At 34.9% G+C, this 22,419-nt stretch overlaps 3 protein-coding genes across 5 annotated transcripts; all 3 read right to left on the reverse strand.

Annotated features, from left to right (window-relative positions):
• Positions 1 to 1,933: 1,933 nt before the first annotated feature.
• On the reverse strand, positions 1,934 to 12,518 carry LOC111012351 (Pentatricopeptide repeat (PPR) superfamily protein). 2 transcript variants are annotated; one of them, XM_022286473.2, is made up of 6 exons: positions 11,816 to 12,518; positions 7,752 to 11,728; positions 7,547 to 7,652; positions 2,578 to 3,088; positions 2,386 to 2,505; positions 1,934 to 2,246 (listed from the first exon to the last, which is right to left on the reverse strand). In XM_022286473.2, the coding sequence occupies exon 2, from the start codon at positions 11,687 to 11,689 to the stop codon at positions 9,875 to 9,877; it is 1,815 nt and encodes a 604-aa protein (XP_022142165.1). In that variant the 5' UTR covers positions 11,690 to 11,728; positions 11,816 to 12,518; the 3' UTR covers positions 1,934 to 2,246; positions 2,386 to 2,505; positions 2,578 to 3,088; positions 7,547 to 7,652; positions 7,752 to 9,874. The 2 variants fall into 2 exon arrangements, with proteins under 2 accessions (XP_022142165.1, XP_022142163.1); XM_022286471.2 differs by lacking the exon at positions 2,578 to 3,088.
• A 1,029-nt stretch (positions 12,519 to 13,547) lies between these two features.
• LOC111012289 (uncharacterized) lies at positions 13,548 to 14,456 on the reverse strand. Its single transcript, XM_022286378.2, has one exon. It carries the CDS (start codon positions 14,279 to 14,281, stop codon positions 13,838 to 13,840), a length of 444 nt encoding a protein of 147 aa, XP_022142070.1. The 5' UTR covers positions 14,282 to 14,456; the 3' UTR covers positions 13,548 to 13,837.
• Positions 14,457 to 18,657: 4,201 nt separating this feature from the next.
• Positions 18,658 to 22,039, reverse strand: LOC111012386 (Protein kinase superfamily protein). 2 transcript variants are annotated; one of them, XM_022286526.2, is made up of 4 exons: positions 21,815 to 22,039; positions 20,329 to 21,499; positions 19,785 to 20,240; positions 18,658 to 19,077 (listed from the first exon to the last, which is right to left on the reverse strand). In XM_022286526.2, exons 2-4 carry the CDS (start codon positions 21,085 to 21,087, stop codon positions 18,799 to 18,801), a joined length of 1,494 nt encoding a protein of 497 aa, XP_022142218.1. In that variant the 5' UTR covers positions 21,088 to 21,499; positions 21,815 to 22,039; the 3' UTR covers positions 18,658 to 18,798. The 2 variants fall into 2 exon arrangements, with proteins under 2 accessions (XP_022142218.1, XP_087977807.1); XM_088121681.1 differs by having other exon boundaries at positions 20,329 to 22,039.
• Positions 22,040 to 22,419: the final 380 nt, after the last annotated feature.

The following is a 22,419-nucleotide window of genomic DNA, read 5'->3' on the forward strand; positions in this document are numbered from 1 at the left end:
TGTCCAAAGAATCTTATTTCATATTCTAAATTAAAGGTGAGGGTCAACCTTTTTTTATCTGTGAGTGTTCGGACCAGCTTATTGTCTGATTCTACGAAACATATAAAAATTAATCTCTAAGTAGGTGATTATCATGGAATTTGAACTCATTCTCTCTAAATCATTTCGATTTACCTTACATATTTGGACCAGTGAACAACCTATAAAATTATTCTTCCATTTTAAATGGAGTTATTTGTGGATTCCAATACTTAGAATCTATTTTTATAGTTGTATAAAATATTTCCATTGTTTCGTGTTACTGTTACCAAATGTTCGACCGTTTTTTAAAATGACAGTTTTCTTTAAATGCATGAAATGTTTTTGCTTTAACATGAGATGATGAATTGGTATTCAAAGAGAAGATGTTGTGAGAAAACTATCAAATATATAGTAATGATAGAAATATATAAGTCAAAGTGAACATAGTTCAACGGTAATTGATACATATTTCCATCCAAGAGATTGTAAGTTCGAATCCCTACCTTCACATGTACTCAAAATTATGGTAGAAATATAGAGGAAGATTTAACCAAATTATGGAACGATATAGAAACGTTTGAAATAAAACATAATAATCTAACCTAAAATTTATTTGGTAATTAAGGAAAGAATTGTTATAATTCCTTCATCAAACTAGGAGAAGAAGAAAATGAAGGATAGAAGAGGAGAAAATGAAGGATAGAAGAGAATAATGTAATGCCAAAAAAAAAAATGGCGCAGTAATGCCTAAAGCCTACTAATTTTGATTGTTCCACTGCCCTCATTAATTTCATTCCTTGCCCATACCAATTATTGGTGAGTTGTTTTGGTTCATTTTAGTTACTTTGTTTTTCCATGAAATATAGTTATAAATTTGTATTGATTTCTATTGAGTATAAAATTTGTGTTAAAATTTTACAAAGAAAACCAAAATGATCACTTTATAAAAGTACGGTGATAAAAACGAACGTTTTGAAAGTATAAAAACTAAAATGAACAAAAGTTAAAAATACGGAAACTAAAATTATTTAAAAATATAAAACTAAAATAAATCAAAGTCAAAAGTACATCGATCAAAACTAGTATTTAAATAAAAAATGATTTTGTAGATCAATCTGAAAATTTTTATCAAACATGTATAAAATGTAACTCCAAACGTTGGGTATACTGAATTGATATATATATATATATATATATATATATATATTTTTTTTTGCTATCAATCCCTTAAAATTAAATTTTTTCACTTGTAATCCTCCTTTTTTTAATCATGATATCAATGAAACAAATCAATTGCTTTTTTACACACGCAAAACAATAACAATAAATAATAATAAACAAACAAACAAACAGTTTAGTAGTTAATCTTATCATCTTTTCAAATGATATGATTGTTCAAGAATATGAATCATGGTTTCTTTTTAAGACGTCACATGCATGTTAATCTCTTCAACAATAAATCATCTTTATCTATTTTTTGAAATGACATTTTTTTTTTATATGATTGGGAGTCGGAACTTTGCTCCCTTATATATAGGGATACCCCTACCCTCCCTAAGGCCCGAACTCAGGAGACATCATCTTATCATATGAACCTAAAATCAAATAATTCTCATTTGCGTCAATTTCTTTTAAATTTACTCAAAAAATGCTTCATTCCAATAAATGTATAGTCTTTACTTAGAAACCTACAAGCTACCACATTTCAGCATGCTTATCAATTTAAACTTCAAACTTCAATGGCTAAAAAGGATAAGAAAGCTTCAGGACATTATTAATCAAAGAACAGAAGTGAGGCCCTTTCCAAAGCAAGCAACAGTTTTGAAGTGCATATTTGATCTTGCTATCAAAGATATGGCCAAATCATTCTCCAAATACAAAAAAGAAAAGAAAGGAAAGAATCTGGATAAGCTCAGAAGCAAACTCAACAAGCACATGTTGGTGAGAAACAGAGGACAAAGCAACACAATACAACTTTTTATTTAGTGTTTGTTTAGGCATAATTTGAATTTGGTGGTGGGTTCAATTGTAACAGCGCATTGGCATTTGTTCCCACTTGCATTATTATTATTATAATATAAACTTCACCATTACCTTTACACTTTTTGGGTGGATTTCAATGTGATTTTGTTTCTACCTTTTTCAATGTTGTGGCTCTGAATCCATCTGCTCCCAGATTCTAGTGATCCTCTGGAAAAAGAAAGCCACAACTCTGCCACGTTTATCTGTAACAAGAGAGGTAATTTTTCTTCAAGTTTAATATGTTAATGGAAAAAGTACAGAGAATCCATTAAAACAAAATATATATTGAAGTAACGTAATTTAGCCTTGTATTCAAGAAAGAAATTGATCAAGACCACCAACCTGTATGAAAGTGGGGATGTTAAGAAAAGTTCACTTTTCCCACTGCTATAATTCGTAATCTCCACAACTTTGATTGTCAAAAGTTCAAAAATTCTCCCTTCCCCTCCCCTTCGATGGTTCCTGAAAAGTTGTTCTACAGAATAAGTCATCAAACAATCTTTCGGGTTTAATCTATGAGACAATTGTCGTTACCTAAAAGAGGAGTTGTCATAGTAAATTGTACTTTGAATAGGACTTGTTAAAATTATTGAATCTACATCGCTTGGTACTTCGGTAGTAAAAGTGTCTAGTTTCTGGCTTTCTTTTTGTCTGCCGAATTTGTTGTCATAGTTATGGTTGGTTATTTCCTGTCTTCCTAACCTCTAAAATCTGATCTTGCTGCTAACATGGCTTGTACTTTCTCTCTCTTTTAAAAGCTGCAACAAAGCTGCTGTATCTAACAAAGTTTGTGGAGGATATTGGGTTGTTGGCATATATGGGACAGCACCAAGTGCACGACATAGACCAATTGTCAAGTTACAGATCACTCATCTCTCTCATTCTCATAAAGTTTCCCATCCCCATTTTGATTTTTTCCATGTGTTGGTTGGACCACTAAACTGCAATTTGCAATCCATTTTCATGCATCTCTCGAAGGGAAGAAATGGTTGCTTGCATTGGACAACAAAGCATAGACCAGTCCTCTTAGACTTGATCAGCTCATCTATGATTTATAAGATAAACAAGTATTAAATAATAAATCTAAAAACTCAAGTTGATAAGTTATGTTATATTTAACATATATATATATGTATATTTTAATATGAAACAAATATATATTTAACAAATATAACTTTTATGAATACATGAACTCAAGTTGATAAGTCATGATATATTTAACACATACATATATATACATTTTTTAACATGAAACCAATATATATTTAACATCTTATGTAGATTATTAATATATCTCCTCATAAGTGAGGGAAGGTATTAATTTGATCCACAAAATCTAACACGTGAACTATTTAATATCAAGTAGGGAGGAAATGACACGGAAAGGTTCGAACTCAAAACCTTCGATTGACTCGGTCATCCTAATAAATTGTGGTTAAAATCATAAACCCATCAACTATAATATAACTTTCATGTATATTCTTAACAAGGATACAGGAAATCTAATGGCAAGCATTTAACGAACAATTTTTTTTTTAAATAATAATAAGAGGTGAAGAAATTGCTGTTGTGGTGCTGACCAGTTTGGCGTAATTAATAAAGAAACAAGTGGAAGGACTGTTGGGAGGAACAACTGTGTTTGAGGCATAATCCTATTTTAAATCAAAGTGGAAAGCATGCAAAGCAGTGAGGTTTGATATTAAGTATAAAGAAGAAAAAAGAATTCTTTAAGTGGCAAAGAAAGTGACTCCATTTAAACCCACTTTCTTTGTGAAAGTGGATCTATATCTTTCAAATAATTAAAAACTCCATTGGCCTTAAAACACTCCCAAGGAATAATTTAACAGCAATTCTAGTCTTGGTACAGAACATGAACAATCAAATTTTATGCTTTTTGGTCACAAATTTATCCTATAGGCAAGCTCCAACTGCCCTTTGAATAGAGATTCCGTTTAATTTAATTAAATTTTAGTACTTTAGTTCGGGATGACTATAGTGGCCAGATCACCATAATTAATTTTTATTCTCTGGTTGTAAATTATTCAACTTGACACCAATAGAGTGCCTTAACAAGATAGTCAACTCAACGACTAATGGCAACAAATCTGGATTTGGAATTTTACATTGAAGAAATGAACTCAAATAGCATATTTCTAAACTACTCTCATATTTTCTATTGTCATAAACTTAATTGTTACGACTGAAAGTAGGACAAAGTTACAAACCCCTAGGATAAGGGAAGACATTAATAATTCTTCCGATGGTTAATATCTAAATAATATTCTCAATTAATTTTTAAATATACAATCCAACTTATTTTTGGTAAATTGAATGTATCAATCCAAATAATAGATTCTTATATCATTTTCTCCCCTCTAATGGCATGAACTTAATCATTGCATGACTAACAATACATGGATTAAATCATCCATACAAAATAAAATTTAAAAAGCTGACACAACCAGAATTGAAGTGCTTTAGAGATTAAAAAATGTATTTTAACCTAATAAATATAATAAACCATATAAAGCTTTTAGAGAGAAACCTCTAAACATTGTGGAATTGGTGGCATCTTAACAAATAAAGTGAGGGTGAGAAACAAAAAGGGCGGTTGTGGAAAGTGGAAAATTCCATAGATATATATATAAAAAAATGAAGGCTGGAGCCATTAGTCAACTGAAGAGGCAAACAACTGTGTGGTTTGCTTGGTCCATTAAGTTGATATTAAAGTAAGAACTTTTAATGAATTGCCTCTCCCTGTTGGTAGTTGAAGATAGTGGGGATTTATTGCTCTTTCCATTATCTTTAACCCGACCTTCCAATTTCAAAACCATGTCTTCTCCATTTACTAAAAGTTCAGAATTTTTCCTTTTCAACCCAACCAGTTTCATTGCTTCCAATTACCCAATCAACAATTATTCCTATATTTAAAGAAACAATAGGTAGTAGAAATCTGATACAACAATAGGGCTACATATATTTCCTTGTGTTTGGAAGGATTTCAAAAATTCATGACATGGGACTATGAGATTTGCATGGTTTCATCAGATGATATTTCCTTAGAAAATATCTTGGCAAGATAAAAGTGATGTTGGCAGACTCCATTTGAAATCTTTTAATTAAACGCAACTTAGGTTTATGTATGAGGGTGTTTGGTTGAAGAGTTTTGAGATGTTTGGATTAATGTGGCATGAGATTGTAAAGCCTAATTTGTACAACATATGTTCCATTGTGCAAAGGGAAGTGGATGTGCAGTACATCTAATTCGTAGGTTGTAGTTAGTAAAAGTTAGTATAACCTAAAAGGTAAATTGCAAAAAAGTGTCTACGAGATTAGCAAACTCACGATTTAAAAATATATACAACCTACCTACTAAACCTAACTTCAACTTTCAAATTATATGTTACACAAATTTAGAATTCAAAGACACCGTTGTACAACCTTAGAACAGATCCGGTTAAAGTAAGGTCATTACATGCTATACAAACTTAATTCATGAGCCTAAAAACTCCAAATTCTAGCTAAGAGTCTAAGACTATCAATGCTGCTAACGGATTAACTGAACGTCGCAGTCCATTTGAATCGAATGTCAAGAGTTTAGGCTAAAGAGGGAACCAAGTGGCAAAAAAGATAAATCTTGAAAAGAAGCTACCAGGAACTTGTCTAACAAACCCAAAAGTACTTTTCCCTTTTCCATGTGCCTCACGTTCCAAAGCATCCGTCCGCCCAAGTGCAAGTGGACTCTCGTTTTAAAGCTTGCCACTTTCTAGACGGGATTCTCTCCAAAGTTCACATTGCCCTCTAAAATCTCCCAAAACACAGTTTTCTCACTTTTATAATGTTGTCTTATTCGTTGTAACAGAATCATTTTCATTCACTCAAATCAATTTAAACAACATCGATGGGCCTACCTTCACTCAGCTTACACTTTACGGAAATGATAACTTTTTTTTCATCCGTGGCATCAGGGCCCACCCCGCTACTCCACGGAGATATTCATACGTTCGGTTACGAGATACATCTCATTTATTGAACTTTCCAACTAGAGGATTTGAACCTAGGTCCGAATTTCTTACCAAATATCCTAAACCCTTACCCCAAGGGCCGCCCAATGCGGCTTTCTAGAAATGGCACATTCTTGATAATAGTTTATCGAAGCCTTCAATGACAGATTCGTAAAGCCTGATTCATTTTAAAATAATGTATCCCTGTTCTAGTTAAATACTAATTCATTTTTTATGGAATTAAATGGCCTTGAGTGGTTCACTAATACCTTCAGTATGCGCTATCATTCATCACTATCAGCTTTGTTAATTCCCACGATCATACAACATACTACCACGAAAGGTCGTCACATAATTTGTAAAAGACAATCACTCAGGTGCTAAAAATTGTGGAGAAGAATTTAAAGGATGTGTGTGTCGAGCAAGCAAAATTTTGAAACAAGAAAAATGGTGAAGGCATAAAGGTGCTTACACTAAAAAACAAATCAGTCTTAAAAGTTTACAGTTCATATAAGATGAGAGCAGAACAGTTACTACATAAACAGAACATTATTTAAATATTAACGAGAACTAAAATAAAGTTGTCATGAGGAAGGGATGTAGATTTATCTTTTGTACCGAGGCATCACGTCTCTCTTGTTCGATTCAATTTGGAAAGACCATTACCTAAAGAAGGTGAAATTTTTTCGATGGAGAGTCAGCCATAAAGCTATCAATACCGATGACAAACTACAAAGAAAAATGCCTTATATGAATTTATCTCCTCACCAATGCACCATTTGCAAGCATAATTCCAAATCTTAAGGTTACATTTTTCTAACTTGTGATTTTGCAGCAGCTTTTTGGGAGGCGATATTATTAGCTTTTGGGAGCTTTTTTTTAGTATTTGGAAGGAAGAAAATCACAAAATCTTTCTTCAAGAGAAGGTCCCTTTTGTTAGGTTCTTTTTATGCTATAGTTGTTTGGCTATTACTTGACGTAAAAACTCTCCACTTCTCCATCACTATAGCTTTTCTTCACTTACATCCAATTGGAGAAGTCTTTTTAACTCCCTTGGATTTGGGGTTTACTGAGTTTTCTAATTTCATACCATCAATAAAATTGTTTTTCATTAAAAAAGAGGACGGGATGCAGATTAACTTATTCTATTACCAAATCCTATTGTCATTCCACAATCCCTTTAAGCGTCAAATGCTACTAGAAAATGCTTACTACCCATCTTCCAAACATGTAATAAAATCTCCAGACTCTAAAACTTCCTTCTATATCTTTTGATATCATACTATTGAGGGTGTTTCTTTTAATATCTTTTAATACACTCGACAAACAAAATGGATATTTCTTTGTCAGTAACCATGTTGTCTTAAGACTCTTAACCAATCTTAACAAGAGAAGGCATGCTAAGGCTAACAGGTTTGTAGTTGTGCAAGCATAAAAAACCATGTTAGGAAAAATCTTTTAAATGTACATTGCAATAGACAACGTGTTACTATTCTTACATGTTCCTCAACAACGGCTTAAACAGCTTCTGCATCAGCAGTGTTGGCCAGTCTACCAATTGTTGGTTAGGTTGAGCCTAAGCAAGAGAACCTTCTTCAACATCAACTACAACGGACATAGAAAAGAAGACAAAAATTAAAAGCATATTCCAAATGAATATAAAGGACAATATCAGTTTACGATTGGAAGCAGAGTAAATAAAACCTCATATTAACGATGTCCAAGCCCCTACAAAGAGCTTCTTAAAAGTTGAATCCCCGAGTGGGCAGCGAATAACCATAAACATAGAAACATCAACAGAACAGCATCCAAGTCAACCGCGATGCAAAATATCCCCTAACTTTATACATCTGACACTTGAGCAATTAGCGATAAGAACATAGATAGAAGCACAATTGTACGAGGAATTAGCATCAAAGAAAATTTAGGTGAAGCTACAACTTCCCATAAATGTAAGAACAATCATTATATTAGGTGCATTTTGGACTTAAACATCGATAACCTTTTTTATGATCCCGCAAATTATTGAGATATTAACATTTTAGAGCTTCAGTAACTGAACAAAAAAGGTATAGACATGTGGAATATTTGTGCCAATTAAGACAACGTAAAAACACAGCAGACAGCAGACCGTTTTATGATCCCTCAATTTATTGAGAAGTTAACGTTATAAAGCTTCAGTAACTTGATGGAAAAGTAAAAGCCGTGTGGAATAAGCTCATTAAGACAACATAAAACCACAGCAGACTTGTAATTTATGACATGTAAATAATGGAAGAGCAGAAGGAATACAAAACAATATTTGATTATGTATTATGATATGTAGTTTAAATTCCAATGTTTGCTTCTTGAAGCTCCATCTGCGCCAAAAGCAGTAAATACAAAATCAACATCACTAAAAGATGTTCAAACCACACCAGCACGTCACCAAAGCTTTTACTCAGTGGGAAAATGAACGAAAAGTTATTTGTTTGGTTGAAAAGCTCATTTCAAAGTATTAGGTATCTAATGAATTTGAAAAGCTTGAGAACAAGAAGTCTATATGGAGCAGAGCCAGGATGCAAATTGTAAATTATGAATAGCTAAAAGAACCAATCGCAGGAGGAACATATAAGAGCTAATCACTTCATCGTTCACTTTGAAGGATTTCAGTCTATCAGAATAAATGAAATTTCCATCGCCAAACTTGAAACCGGCAAGAACTGAGTTGCAAGAACAACCAAAAGAAAGCGTGCATAGATGATAAATGATATCCACTTTCACCGATTCAAGAATCTAATTATGAAATGGCACAATTTTAAACCTGACAACAGCCAAACAAAGCCCTGTAAGGCTTAAGAACCCAGTCGCTCATGATGCTGCCTTATCAGTTTGTACCCAGTAAAGTCAAACCGAGTATAGCTCAAGTAGTTAAGACACCTATCTCGGACCAAAACGTCATGAGTTCGAATCTTCACCCCCCACATGTTGTACTTAAAAAAAAAAAGTTTGTACCCAGTAGTAGTTGCTTCCACCTCTCTCCCAAAACCCCGCACCAATGCAAGAAGCTGGATCTCGTAAATACATGTTCACTTGGGAGGGATCAATGTCAACGTTATTTGAGATCATGTTGATGCAAGGAACAAAAACATTCGTTGGTCCTAGACCCATATTATCTAAAGTTACTAAAGAATGAATAATTTCGTAGAGCAATAAACATCTTTCCCTCAAATTTTCATTTATTCTACATTTCTCAGAAGTATGTTAACAAAAAAAAAATAAATAAATAAATACAAAAAATTCTCCCTTATAACTTCACAAAATATAGGAAGTTCCATTGTAATCTTGCAATGTTGCAGAAAACATTAGAAGCTACCTGCTTCTCCTCCTTAGAAAATCCAGTTTGTAGTCAATCATATGTTAACTAATCAAATGAATAGAGTTGAACCGTTACTGATTATTTTTCTGTAATGTTCCTTTAAATGATTAAATTCTTGTACAAAACTTCTCAGGCCTGGTGCTGAAGCTTGAATCAAAGAGGATAACTGCATAAGCAGCTTCAAGCCTGCCGGTTACCCAGTACATTCCAGTTTTTAATAGCAAATTAGAACACAATTAGCATTGCACTCGCCCAAAGAGCCAAAGAGATTTTATCTGGTGCTACTTCAAATTTTCAACCGGATAACCCACCTATTTAAAAACACCAACTGAAGACCTTGTGATAGAATTTTATCATCAATTCTAAAACTCAGCAACCTTTCCATGATTGGTGGAGGATTAGCTCAAAAACTCAATGGGCTCTCTGTAACAGATAGAATACTCGAGCTGAAGGTAATGAATGGAAATTATCACCAATAATCAAAACAAGAACATGTACCATCTTTGAAGTGGTGAAAACGAAATTTATCCCTAACAATTATTTCTCGATCAGCAATGATAGAGATGTGTTTAATTGCTGAATGACAGTCCTCACATATCCGAAGGTTCTTCACAATCCTAATAGTCTCTCCTTGATTGGTTTTAAGTAACCCAAATGCTAGTGCCAGCTTCTCACTATGATATCTAAGGGCATGATCCCTCTCCTCTTCTTCCAAATCGTGCATCAAGGATTCAGGTGCCGGCACATAGCCCAATTCACTACAGCGAGACAATAATTCATCTAAATACCTATAGATTGCATTTGTCTCAGGATGGGACTTGTCACCCATGCTAAACAAATATGTTCTTCGATTGATCTCTATTGTGCTATAGCCTACTTGCTTCTTTAGGCGTTGTCTAATCATCATGTTTCGTACCATCTCCACTCGGTCCATCCTACCAGCCAACGCATATATGTTAGAAAGCATTACATAATGACCAGGGTTTTCCGGATCAACTGCTAAAAGATGTTCAGCAACCTCAACTCCAAGGTCAAAATTTTTATACATCCTACAAGCCCCAAGCATTGAGGTCCAAACTGCTGGACCTGGCTCTTCAGGAAGACATTTTTTTATAAATTGATAAGCCTCATTAAGCAGTCCAGCACGCCCAAACATATCTACCATACAAACATGATGTTCTACTCCTGGAACTAACCCATATACTTCCTTCATGCTGGCAAATGCCAGGCGACCATCATCAATCAACCCAGAATGAGCGCATGCAGACAAGATTGCAACAAACGTAATATTGTTAGGAGGAGGACCATAAGCTCTCATTTCACCAAAAAGCTTCATTGCTTGCTCGCCATAACCATGCATCCCGTACCCTGAAATCATAGCTGTCCAGGAAACAACATTCCTTTTGTTCATGGAGTCAAAAACTTCACGCGCTTTGCTCACATTCCCACATCTAGTGTACATGTTAATCAAAGAAGTACCAAGAACCACGCTGAGATCAAAACCATTACTATTAGCATAATCATGCAACCAGCAACCTAAACCAAGAGCCCCCAGCTGAGAACAGGAAGACAATAAGCTCACTGTTGTTGCTGAATCAGGTTGAAAGCCGGACTCCAGCATCTGATGAAATAAACCAATTGATTCTGCCGGGAATCCATTTTGCTCGTACCCTGATATAAGTGAGTTCCAAGCCACAATTGTTCTTTGTGGCATTTCATCAAACACCTTCTTGGCCACTTTCATATCACCAGCTTTGGCATAGAGAGCAATTAGTGCAGCCTGAACATACATGTCTGAACCATAACCACAAACCATAACGTGAGAATGAATACCTCTACCCAACCTCAGAGCGGAAAGATCTGCGCAGGCTTTGATCACGGACGTAAAGGTGTAATTCGAATGGGGAGCATCGGAAATAAGCATATGACGGTAAAGCAAGACGGTATCAACAGAGTAACCGAACTTTGAAGTCGCTTTGAGGAGGGAATTAAAGAGGAAAGAGTCAGGATTTGGGACAGTGAGGAACAACCGACGAGCATAGGCGATTGAGCCAGCAGAACAAACCAGTGAAATAAGCTTGGTGAGGAGGGATCGACTTCTGTGGGATCCGGAAACGATAATACGGGCATGAACTTGTTGGAGGTGTCTCAAACGGGGACCTGCTTGAAGAAGCGATTCGTAGACTGGAGAGTGGGGTCGCGAATCAGGAATGCTAGTAAGATGATGATGATGATATGCAAGTGTTTCGACTTCCACTGTAATTGGAGACTTGATTTCGTTCATAGTCGGATTGATTTTACTTCTACATCTAATGCATTTGATCTAAGAGGGAAAACCATTCAAAGAATCAAATAATGGAACCAAAATGTAAGTTTACGCCCAAAACAAGAAGCAATCAAGTAATCTTACAGTTGCAGTTCCTTCCAACGCCTCCAAAGACTCCCTCAGGGGCCCTCGCCAAAAGCCGAAATTTCGCCATTCTGGCTTCTAGTGTATGCTTTTTTTACTTCTCAGCATTGTCAATTGTCATCTTGTTGCCGCAGATGCTACGACTCCTCAACAAGAACATGAAAATTCCGTTCAGTTCGCGGGTTCCAAAATATAGGGTCCGTTCCACCCGTACAAAATAAATATAAAATAATTTAAAATGAAGAGAAATATGATTAATGACCATTATCTATATGACCCCTTCTTTTGTTTTCTTTTCCGTTTTTCTTATTTTTCTTTATGAGTACACGTAATTAAATATTACCTCTTCTACTGCACGTGTCATTCCCTTATTTTTGTTGCAGTCGTTTTTATGCCGCTCCAAAAATGGACATGTATCTTCTCTTAATAGTTGACAATCATTTAATATAATTTAAAAAATATAGTGCTTTAATTCTGATTTAAAATAGTTTTTAAATCCACCTGTACTTTTTATTTCTATTTAATTTAATTTTAAGTCCCTTTTAGTTAATTTTATACAGAGTCAAGAGTGTGTACCCTGCTATTATGGAAACAATTGATATAGCAATGAAAATGAATAGACCAAAATTACCACCTTTTAAATAAGGATTGGATTTCCACCAAAAAAAAATCTGTCTATTCTTTTATTTTTAAAATTATTTTTCAATTAAATAATTTTTTCTAAGAAAATTGTAATTAATTGTTTAATTTTCAACAATAAAATTCTATTTACATGATCCAATCTTCCATATATTGAATGGATAGAGAAGAATATGATTTTATTGGTACTTTTATATATATTATATATAATAATAATAATAATAAGATTTTGTTAATATATAAATAAAAAGTGAAAATGGGAAAGGTTAAATGACGGGAAAAAACTTTCCTCATCCCGTTTTGGCAGGTCCCCACGGAGCCTCCCATGGAAAACTGAACATCCTAGTTACTGATATTGATGGGTTGGGCAACAGTACTTCACTTTCACATGCTAATTTCATTTTCCTCTCTTTCGTACTTGGAACTTTGAAAATAAATTTCATGGCTACGTCCAGGAATGTGTATGGATTCTTCTGTGCTCTCTCTGTTACTGTTATATCATTTCCAGTGTACTTAACATTCTAGTAATTTACTATTTATGTAACTATTTCAAAAATTAAACCAAAATTCTCCAAGGGCTAAAAATCCAGAACTAAGTGACACGAATGTGAACTTTTAAAAATTTAGACCAAAATTCTCACAAGTTCAAATCATCTGCCCCTCCCCAACCCTCCTCCTTCAGAACGATCAGATGGATTAGGGAGCTCAAAATATGAACTTTGTCAGGTGGGTTCAAAAAGTGATGAAAAAACTTATCCCCATTTACTAAAATAAAGCTCTGGTTTTTGAAAACAACTTGTTTAAATAGATTTTTTTTCCCCAAGTGATGAATCCAAAACTGTAGCAAGAAGAGAAGAAGACTTTAAATATTCATAATCCTCTTCGAAACACAACTTCATTTGTAGCTAAGTGATATTGGCTTCTAAGACTCAACTTCAAGGAATTCATCCATTAAACTTGAACACCAAATTTATACAGAACATCAGCACTATAGAAAGTATAAAAAGTTTCAGTGGGCAGCTCTAATAATGCTCTCTTCACAAGATTTCCCGTGAAACACAGTTGTTCTATTTCACTAAACTGAAGAACTCAGTAACAAAGCATCAAATATGATATATATTTAATTTTGCTCAATAAGCACAAAACATTTACAAGAGGACTGTGGTTTTCAAAGCTGAGAGAAATATTCAACAATCAACAAGGGAAGAAAAAAACACACAAAGGAAAGTGGGGATGGATTGTTCCCTTTCTGCCATATTCACCTGAACGTTTGAATCGCCTTCTTTCCCGAATTTTGAACAGGTATCCGTATCCAGATTCAGAAATCTTAATGCAATTTGCAACTTGGAAGCAAAAGAAAAGACTCGATAATTACTCAGAAAACTAATCATACTTTTCTCTCCAGGAATAAAAAAGAAAGAAGACCCAAGAGAGGGCGAGAAGAATGTCACCAACAATCTGCCTCAGCCAATCCCAGGCCATGTCCTCCACTCGTCGCTCGAAGTAGAATCTCCACATCGCCATTGAGACGTGAAGCACTGTACATCCCTTGGCGAAGAACCCTTGAAATTCCTTGTCCTTCACGAACGAAACCATGAACAGGAGAAACCCGATTGCGAATAGGAGCAACCCGGAGAACGAATCGGAGGTCCGAATCAGGAGCTGATCGTGCGGCGTAGACCCCATTAACTTAGTGGCGGTGTCGATCCCATGGCCAATCGTGTAAATCTCCTTCATATAGAACATCATGAGGGTCCCGCTCGTGATGGCAACCACAGAGTGAAGAAGGCAGATGACAGGGAAAGTCGACGACGACGACGATCCCATTATAATCGGACGGTGGAGAAAGCGTCGCACCTACGGATTTGGCACCGCGACCATGGCTGCTCTGTAATAGAAGAACCCTAACGCGGCAGCTGAAATCTGAATTTTGGAGGAAGACGACGAGCCGAACGAAACCGTGAATCGCGATCGGGCTTTTTTATTTTTTATTTTTATTTTTATTATGCGTGTCCCTTATATAAATTTTTTTTATATTTTATTTCTCTTTTTTCTTGGAAGAATCTGAAGAGAGAGAGTGTACACTCTGGATAAGTATCTCATTCGGGACCCAGCTGGGCGAAATTTTGCTTATTCGACACTGTTTTCTGATTAATACGTGGCAGCGGATGACAGTGCCGACAGATTCTTAAGGGGTCCACTTGTAATTATGTAAATATTTTAAGTCAAGATTTATATCCACTGGGCTCTAATGGGCCCTCTCAAGAGGAAATCGATCCCCGGTAGATGGGCTTAGCCCAATCTTGTGCCCACCTTTTTTTCTTAATAAAATAATATTTGACAATAAATAAAATAAAAATGTTGTTGTTATGTTATGCGGACTATTTCTTTTTTTCTTTAAAAAAAATTGCGGACTATTTTTTTTTAAACTCTAATACATTTTCCTTTTTCAAACCTATCATCAAAAGTAGTATATATTGAGTATTTAAATGAATTATTATTTAAAATTTTAAAATTTTTACGATTTTTGGAGCTATTTATTTTGGGCAAAATAAATTTAATTGTTTTATAAAATGGTGATTCAAATAGTTTCGGGCATGTTGATGTATTTTATTGTCCACTTGTAATTATTCTGTTTTAAAATGATAATAGCTTGATAAACAATGTTTAGTTGACATTTATTTAAAAAGAAGTTGATTTGACATCATTGTTTAAGAGAAATTTAAATTTTGAAATTTAAAAATCAACCACTAGAAAAATATATAAGAAAGATCAAGAGTCTATGATAAAATATAATTTCTTTTCAAAGTTTTTTCACGATTTAGAAATAAGCAAAGTAATTGTTGCCTTTTGCTTGTTCCAAAAGGTGCTGCAATCACATGGACAAATATTTCCTGATAAGTAGTTCTGGAAAATTAAAATATTTCATCTTGATAATTTAACTCATTGTGGTAAATAAGTATAGTATAACAATCTTTGTTTATACAGTACAAACAGAAAAAACAGAGCAAAACAAATTAACAAAAAAAAAATCTCATCTTTGGTGACAGCATCAATAGCAGGGGTGGTCTTCTAACCAGATCTGTAAATTTTTATTTCTTCAAGCATGACACGCTAGTTCATGAGTAATAGAATTACAAGCACGTGGAGAGAAAAAAAAATCAACAATAAAACCTCGCCTCTTATGGTCTTTGCGCTCATTGATAAAAATTGAAGTTAATTTGCCACATGTTCATCACGAACGAGATGCTTTTAGAGGATCAAGGAATCGACCTCAACCCATAACGAATGTAGATCAACTTCATGCGCTCTCTAGACGCCTTCAATCAGAGTCATTAGTTTTGCGTACTTGTGATAGCCATAAAGGTTTTAGCCACTCGCATTGAATCTCCATGCGAGTATCTAACCGTTACTCCTAAATCCAGATTTTCAACACAGAAGCATCAGAGTTAGGTTAATGTGTGCCGTGAGGTTTATGAATGTTGAGTTGGAGAAGGATCTTCAAGATTTGATAAAATAATTCTTCAATTCGACCGTGAATAAACATATTTGAAAGTAAGGTTGCTATCAATCTTCTCAATTGTACCAATAGTCCAATTGATTAGGTCCATAAGCATTTCTTACCAGCAACTAAAAAAATGTGTATATTTCGACGCCTTCAGATAACCGATGCAATCAAACTATCCTGCACGACCCTATACAAAATAAAGATGAGATATTACTAAAAATCGGAAAGCATTGAAATTGTGTGCCAAAAAATTCAAAAAATTTACTTCCTTTGCACGCCCATAACACATGAATTTTGTCTTCAGTGCCACATTTACGCATTGGACAGGAATAATATCTTTATTTTTGTAGGAATGTTAATTAGACTCTAAAAATTCTTTCATATGTGTGAACTATGCTCGTTTTGGCCATGACAAGAAAATGTTGATACCACCACTTTATAATATTTTTTTATGGAATAGAAACCTCCGGTATAACAATTTTAATTCAAGACAATTATTGAAAATATAAAATAATACAAACGAATTGGTTTATGAGAAACATTACATTATTTGTTAAACAATTAAATGGCAAAACTGACACTAATTTCACCTAACTGCTAAGGCATTCGTTGATGAGCCAATCTAAACACAATTTATAGAATTACGGCTAAAAATAGATTGAAGGAAAAAATCTTATAGAATTTCAGTCAAAAAATATTTTATTCAAAATCAAAATTATTAAAAGTTTTATTTTTTATCACGGTTGAAGTGTCTTATAAGCTATATCATCTTAAATTTATAGTGAATACGCTTGGTTTGAGAGCAAACTATCCTTTGGCTATTCTTTTTATTTATTTATTCCTTTTTCTATTTTTAAAAAAAATAATTAAGAGTTCACAGGAGGAAGGGATAAGAATAAAAGCTAAAAGTAATAAATATTTCAATTGATATTGTACACCTCGAGTTCATACGTCAATCCAAATCCAAATATAAGTGTATCGATTATTATTATTATTAATTTTTTTGAGGTCAAAAGTTTAATCTTCTACTCCATATTTGTAGTACTATATATATATATATAAAATAAGTTTTGGCTTTGAATTTTTTTAACAGTGGTGTTCGTAGGATATGCTTGTTTTATAAAATGCATGAATTATTTATACGATTCAATTATTTTAAAATGAGGATTTGAATTCTAGAATTTGGTTTGTTAATTTTTTTTTTATTTTCATATAATTTATTTCATTTCAATCTCTCCCAATCTCTGGAATGACTTGAGCTCTCTCGAATTTTGGTTAAGGGGACATCGGGAATACCTTGATTATGTGTATTATTTATTCTACAACAATATTTACTCACCATTATTTTTTTCTTGAGCTCTCTCAAACTTTCATTTTTTTACTCACCACAATTATATATATAGTTATATTTATTTTATTTCAGGGGTATTGATTTGACCTTCATATTCAGTCGAACTCGCGGATCATCTCTACTTTTTTTAGTACAACGAAGTGGGGATAGTTGGAGGTATATGTTGAGCTATACTCATTTTGACGTGGATCATCTCTAGTTGCTAGCTAGTACTTAGATTTATAAAAGTATATAAATTTGAGTATACTTCCTTAAATATTTAGATATTATAGTATATTTAAGTAGCCTATTATTTTTTTTAATGCTAATTAAATTATTTATTTATTTGTATAAAACACTAAAAGAGTAAAGATAGAGTAGTTAGAGAGAAATGTAGATAGACTTTTATACAACGGAAGCTTTAAACAATTTCAATTCCACCATAGCTTGTTAGATAACACGTATTACAACTTCAAAGGTTACCAAAAAGTCTGTCTATTAACCATTCAATTATTAGTACAAGGTTTTCCTTAAAAAAAAAAAAGAAAGTCATACAAGATTTTCCCAACACAACATCTAAAACCAAACCCCCAAAATTTAAACTCAACCACACAGATCTATAAATTGAACCTAGCCATAAAAACTATTTAAAAAGAAAACACAAAGTCTGGTATGGTCCGCGTTCAAAGTTCAAAGTTCCGTCTTTGACAATTAGCTCTCGTGAGTGGTGACATTATTAGTATCCAAAGATATTTTTGCCTAATTTGTGGCATCAAAAATATCAATTCACTCACTTAATGCATAAAGCAACTTTTGTCTAGCTATAAAACCCCACGTATATTTGTGTTCGAGCCCTCCTGTATCCAGAAGTCAAGAAAGGCGAGAGCTATACTCTTTATTTGGAAAAAAAATATATATTTTTTTTAATATGCGAGTCAAATACATCCTTCACTGTTACCATTTTAAGACATTACATATTTGATAGAGAGCTGCTGTGGTTAGAAGAGAATCTTTTCCAAACAATAAAAAACATGAAATATCATATCAAACAGAAACAATGTTCCATTCCATAACAATGAATTGCAAGCTGAAACTATTTGGGGATTCCTAGCTGTGTTAGACAAGACAAAAAAGAGAGATTCAAATGTTTCTATCCAAATTCATCTTCCTAAACTAGCACCAAAAAACTTGCTCAAATTTGTCATACAATCTGGATAGAAGATATACAATTTTCACAGGAAAACGCCAGCTCTTTTTGCTTTAGCTTTTGCTTTATTCTTTTAAAGGCTTAAAAGCAATGTGATCTGATCCTATGAGATGCTGACCGGTTGGTTATATCTAGAGCCAAAAAAAAAATTTAGAATATTACGATAAATTCACAAATTTATCATAAAGAAGAGCCCAAAAAAATGGGAGTGAACAGCGTTGAAGTTTAATTACAAAAAACTTGGCCATGTATTATGAAAGATAAGTCATAACTCATAACATGGGGAACAAAGCGATGACTTATGTGAATTTTGGTTTGGGCACAGGCGAGGCTTCTGGGTGCAGAGGGCCAAGCTTTTGAATCCAATGGCGGAGCCCTTTCTTATGATCTTGGAAACTAGACAGAGGGTTCTCTACTAAATTCAGACTCCCGTCCAGGGCAAGCGAAGACTCGAATTGCTCCAATACCTTCACAACCTGCCAGAAATCGGGTCTCTTGTCTGGTTGTAGGGACCAACATTGCTCTATTAAAGCTCGCATCGCCAAGGGACAATCACTTGAGATAACAGGTCTAAGATTCTGAAAAAACACAGTTCTCTTAGTTTTGTTGAAAGAATAGAATATAGAAGTATCAACATCCATATCAATGTAACTGCCATGGACTATAAGTTAGAAATAACTCTGTGTGCCCACCTAACTAAGATTTTATAACAGAACCCAAAATAAATATAGGTCCAGGTTAATATAAAAATGATAGGATTAAGAGATATAAAATCATAGTAAATACATACTCATCCTCCAAGCATATGCAACAATATAATGATACGAAATCTCAAATGAAACTTCATCCCCACCTATGAAGAGGGGTTGGCTTAGGAAATTAGGTCAGGACCTGTCTTGCCCGGTAAATGGAAAAACAGATACTTTTATAAAAAAATAATGAGTTGAATGATGGTCAAAGTTAGAAGTTAAAGTATTTTTGAATAGATCAATAATTGAGGTGTATGAACCAAGTTTTCTACTAACTGTGATGAGATACTTCTATATCCAACTAATTACTATTTAAATTTCACTTTAAACTTTATGATAATAGTAGATTCAATGCATAAGAGCAACTTTCATTCGGTCACATGTACGATGATATATTATGACACTCACTACATAAACATGGAACATGTGAACTTCCCAAAGCAAACATGGAATAGGTATCAAATAAAACACCATGACTCACAAGATAAATTTAAAGAAGACGATAACCAAGAAACATGTGATTCAATAAAAATGACCTTATTGACAACAGCAAATGCTGCTTGAATGGGAGTCATATCCTCGTAAGGAATTGCGCCGGCCACCATTTCCCACAACATAAGTCCAAAGCTGTACACATCGACTTTTCGCCCATATGGTTTGTGTTTGATCATCTCTGGTGCCATCCATCGATAAGTTCCGGGATCATCAGCTAACGGGTCAAAATACGCCTCGGGACAAGCTATGCCAAAATCTGCAACTTTCAGGTGGAAGTCCTCGTCGATAAGAACATTCTCAGGCTTAAGGTCCCGGTGAATTATGCCCTGTGCGTGAATGTATTCCATTCCACGAGCAACATCTAAAGCAATTGCTATCAGTTTTTGCAAAGGAAGGGATTGGTGCTCGAGTTTATGTAAGTATGCCCTTAATGAACCTTGAGACAAATATTCAGTAATGACACAAAAAACTGGTGGCTTCCTACAGGCAGCTACAAACTGCAAGAGAAAACAAATTGACATCAAGAAAACTAAAAACATTACTCTGAAGTTCAAAATATCCTTTACAATCTAACAGTTCAGTTACCTTTATTACATTCGGATGATCAAGACGAGATAAAAGGGTAACTTCTCTGGCGAATTGCTTCTCTAATCGAGCAGCAAGCGCTCCATTTTCGTCGTCCTCGGGCACTCTGATAATCTTAACAGCAACAGGTTCATCGTTGTATTTTCCATGATAGAGACGACTGTGAGCTCCATGAGCAAACCTCAAGCCAAGAAACAACTTAGAGAGATCGACACTCGAATCGTCTTCAGTTTCAACTTCTGTTTCTACTGCGGTGACTCTTCCACCACTGGACTCGAAATATTTGGTCCAGGATGAGTCCTTCCGGAACTTTGACTTGTCGCTGCCACCTTTTCCCGAAGCCAAGTGCTTCAGGGGACTGGTATTCAACGATGGCTTGAAATTTGGCGGTTTTGAATCTTGAGGATCCCTGTGGAATAGCTTGTTCTTGAATTCCCTAGTCCGTTCTCTAAGCCGAGGAGTTGGAGTAGCGAATCGCTTACTGGCGGATTTCGCTTCCTTGAAAACCTCGGAGAGGTTGGACTGGAGGAGGGGAGACAGAGACCTCTGCTTATGCGCCGTGAAATTTCTCTGTATCTTCGAAATATCAGAATCCGGTTTCTGAGCAGACGAAGCTGATTGAGGCCTCGATTTCAAGCCAGAATTGCGAGGTGGCTCGACGATGAAAGGAACAGGATTCAATCTTAAGGAATCCCATCGATGGTAAACAGTGTGAGAAAATTTTGTTCTCCTCAGCCAAGAATTAGCCTCTTCGTCCATTTGTTTCGGTTTCTTCTTCTCCTGCAATTACTTGATGGAAACCCTAAAAGATCTTGAAACCACAGAGGTCCTTGATTTCCTCCCCCTCCTGCTCGGGAGGAGGACTAAAATCAAGTCGGATTCTCGGGAGCAAATGGGTGTGAATTCGCTGGCCCCAAAAGCTCGATTTCTTCAAACCCATCAAAGAAGACTAACGTAGAAACATTCTTTGTTTCACCAAATTAAAGAATCAATGAGACCCACAAAGACCCACAAATAATTAAGAGAGTTTTTCTGGATCGCTAAATCCAATTTTCTCCCACCAGGAAAACAATCGCCTTAAGCCACAAAGCAAACTTCCTTCTTCTGTTCTGTTTGTCCATCTTTCTTTTTTTATTTGGTTTCAAAGTCAAACTCCACCTTGAGTAAAAGCCTGGAAAATCCCACCCAGAGATCCCCAATTAATAAATCTCCCAAAAGAAGAAAAAACAAAATCAAATGCTACAGAGAAGAGAAAATCCCTAAAAAACCCCGAAACCACGAGAAAAATTCCAACCCGAATTAATTTATAGCCAAGAAACCCCAATCAATAGCCATCGCCCCCTCTTACTATTCAAACAATTCAATTAATTAACTTTAACCAGAGAGAAAAATAGTAATCGGGCAGATCCAAAAACCGGCCATTATCTCCTCTCCCCTAAAACAAGCAGTAAAAGGAAAATCCAGCAAAAATGGAGCGCTCGCTCACCTCATTGTCGGCCTGGCAACAAAACCCATCATCGGGTAATTCAATTTACTCAAAATTTCCGGCAGAAATTCGTAGGATCCATGTGGAGACAAACAAAAACATGGAAACAAATGTGTCTGGCGAAATGGGGTTGCAAATTACAAATGGAAGATCGAATTCGGAATTTGGGTGGGGAATTATTTCCTTTTTAATTTCTAATTTCTCTGGCTGTACAATAATAACTTACGTATACGTATGGAATAGGGGGGGGCCGTAGGGCGTAGAAGATTGAGATTCCATGGAATTGGAAGGGATATTTTTGGGGAGGTGCTGTTCTGTGTACAGTGGGGGAGATGTGACGGTGACTGCTCATGGTGATGCTGGCTGGTGGGAACCACATAACCAAAGTCGTAAAACACGGAACAGGAGAGAGAAAGGTGGGAATTTAACAAAGAATTTATGGTAATGCTGAGGTCATTATCGGAAACAACTGAGGGTACGGATGTAACTTTACCCTCGCCTTAACCAAGCCCAGCCCATGTTTTGGTTTTGGTACGGTTCGCACGGATACTGTGTACTCTTTCTTTTATCTCCATTCTCCACCGCTTGTTCTTTTTTTTTTTTAA

Source organism: Momordica charantia (genome assembly GCF_013281855.1).
Source record: "Momordica charantia cultivar OHB3-1 chromosome 1 unlocalized genomic scaffold, Mcharantia_2.0 BLBB01000001.1, whole genome shotgun sequence".
NCBI lineage: Eukaryota > Viridiplantae > Streptophyta > Magnoliopsida > Cucurbitales > Cucurbitaceae > Momordica > Momordica charantia.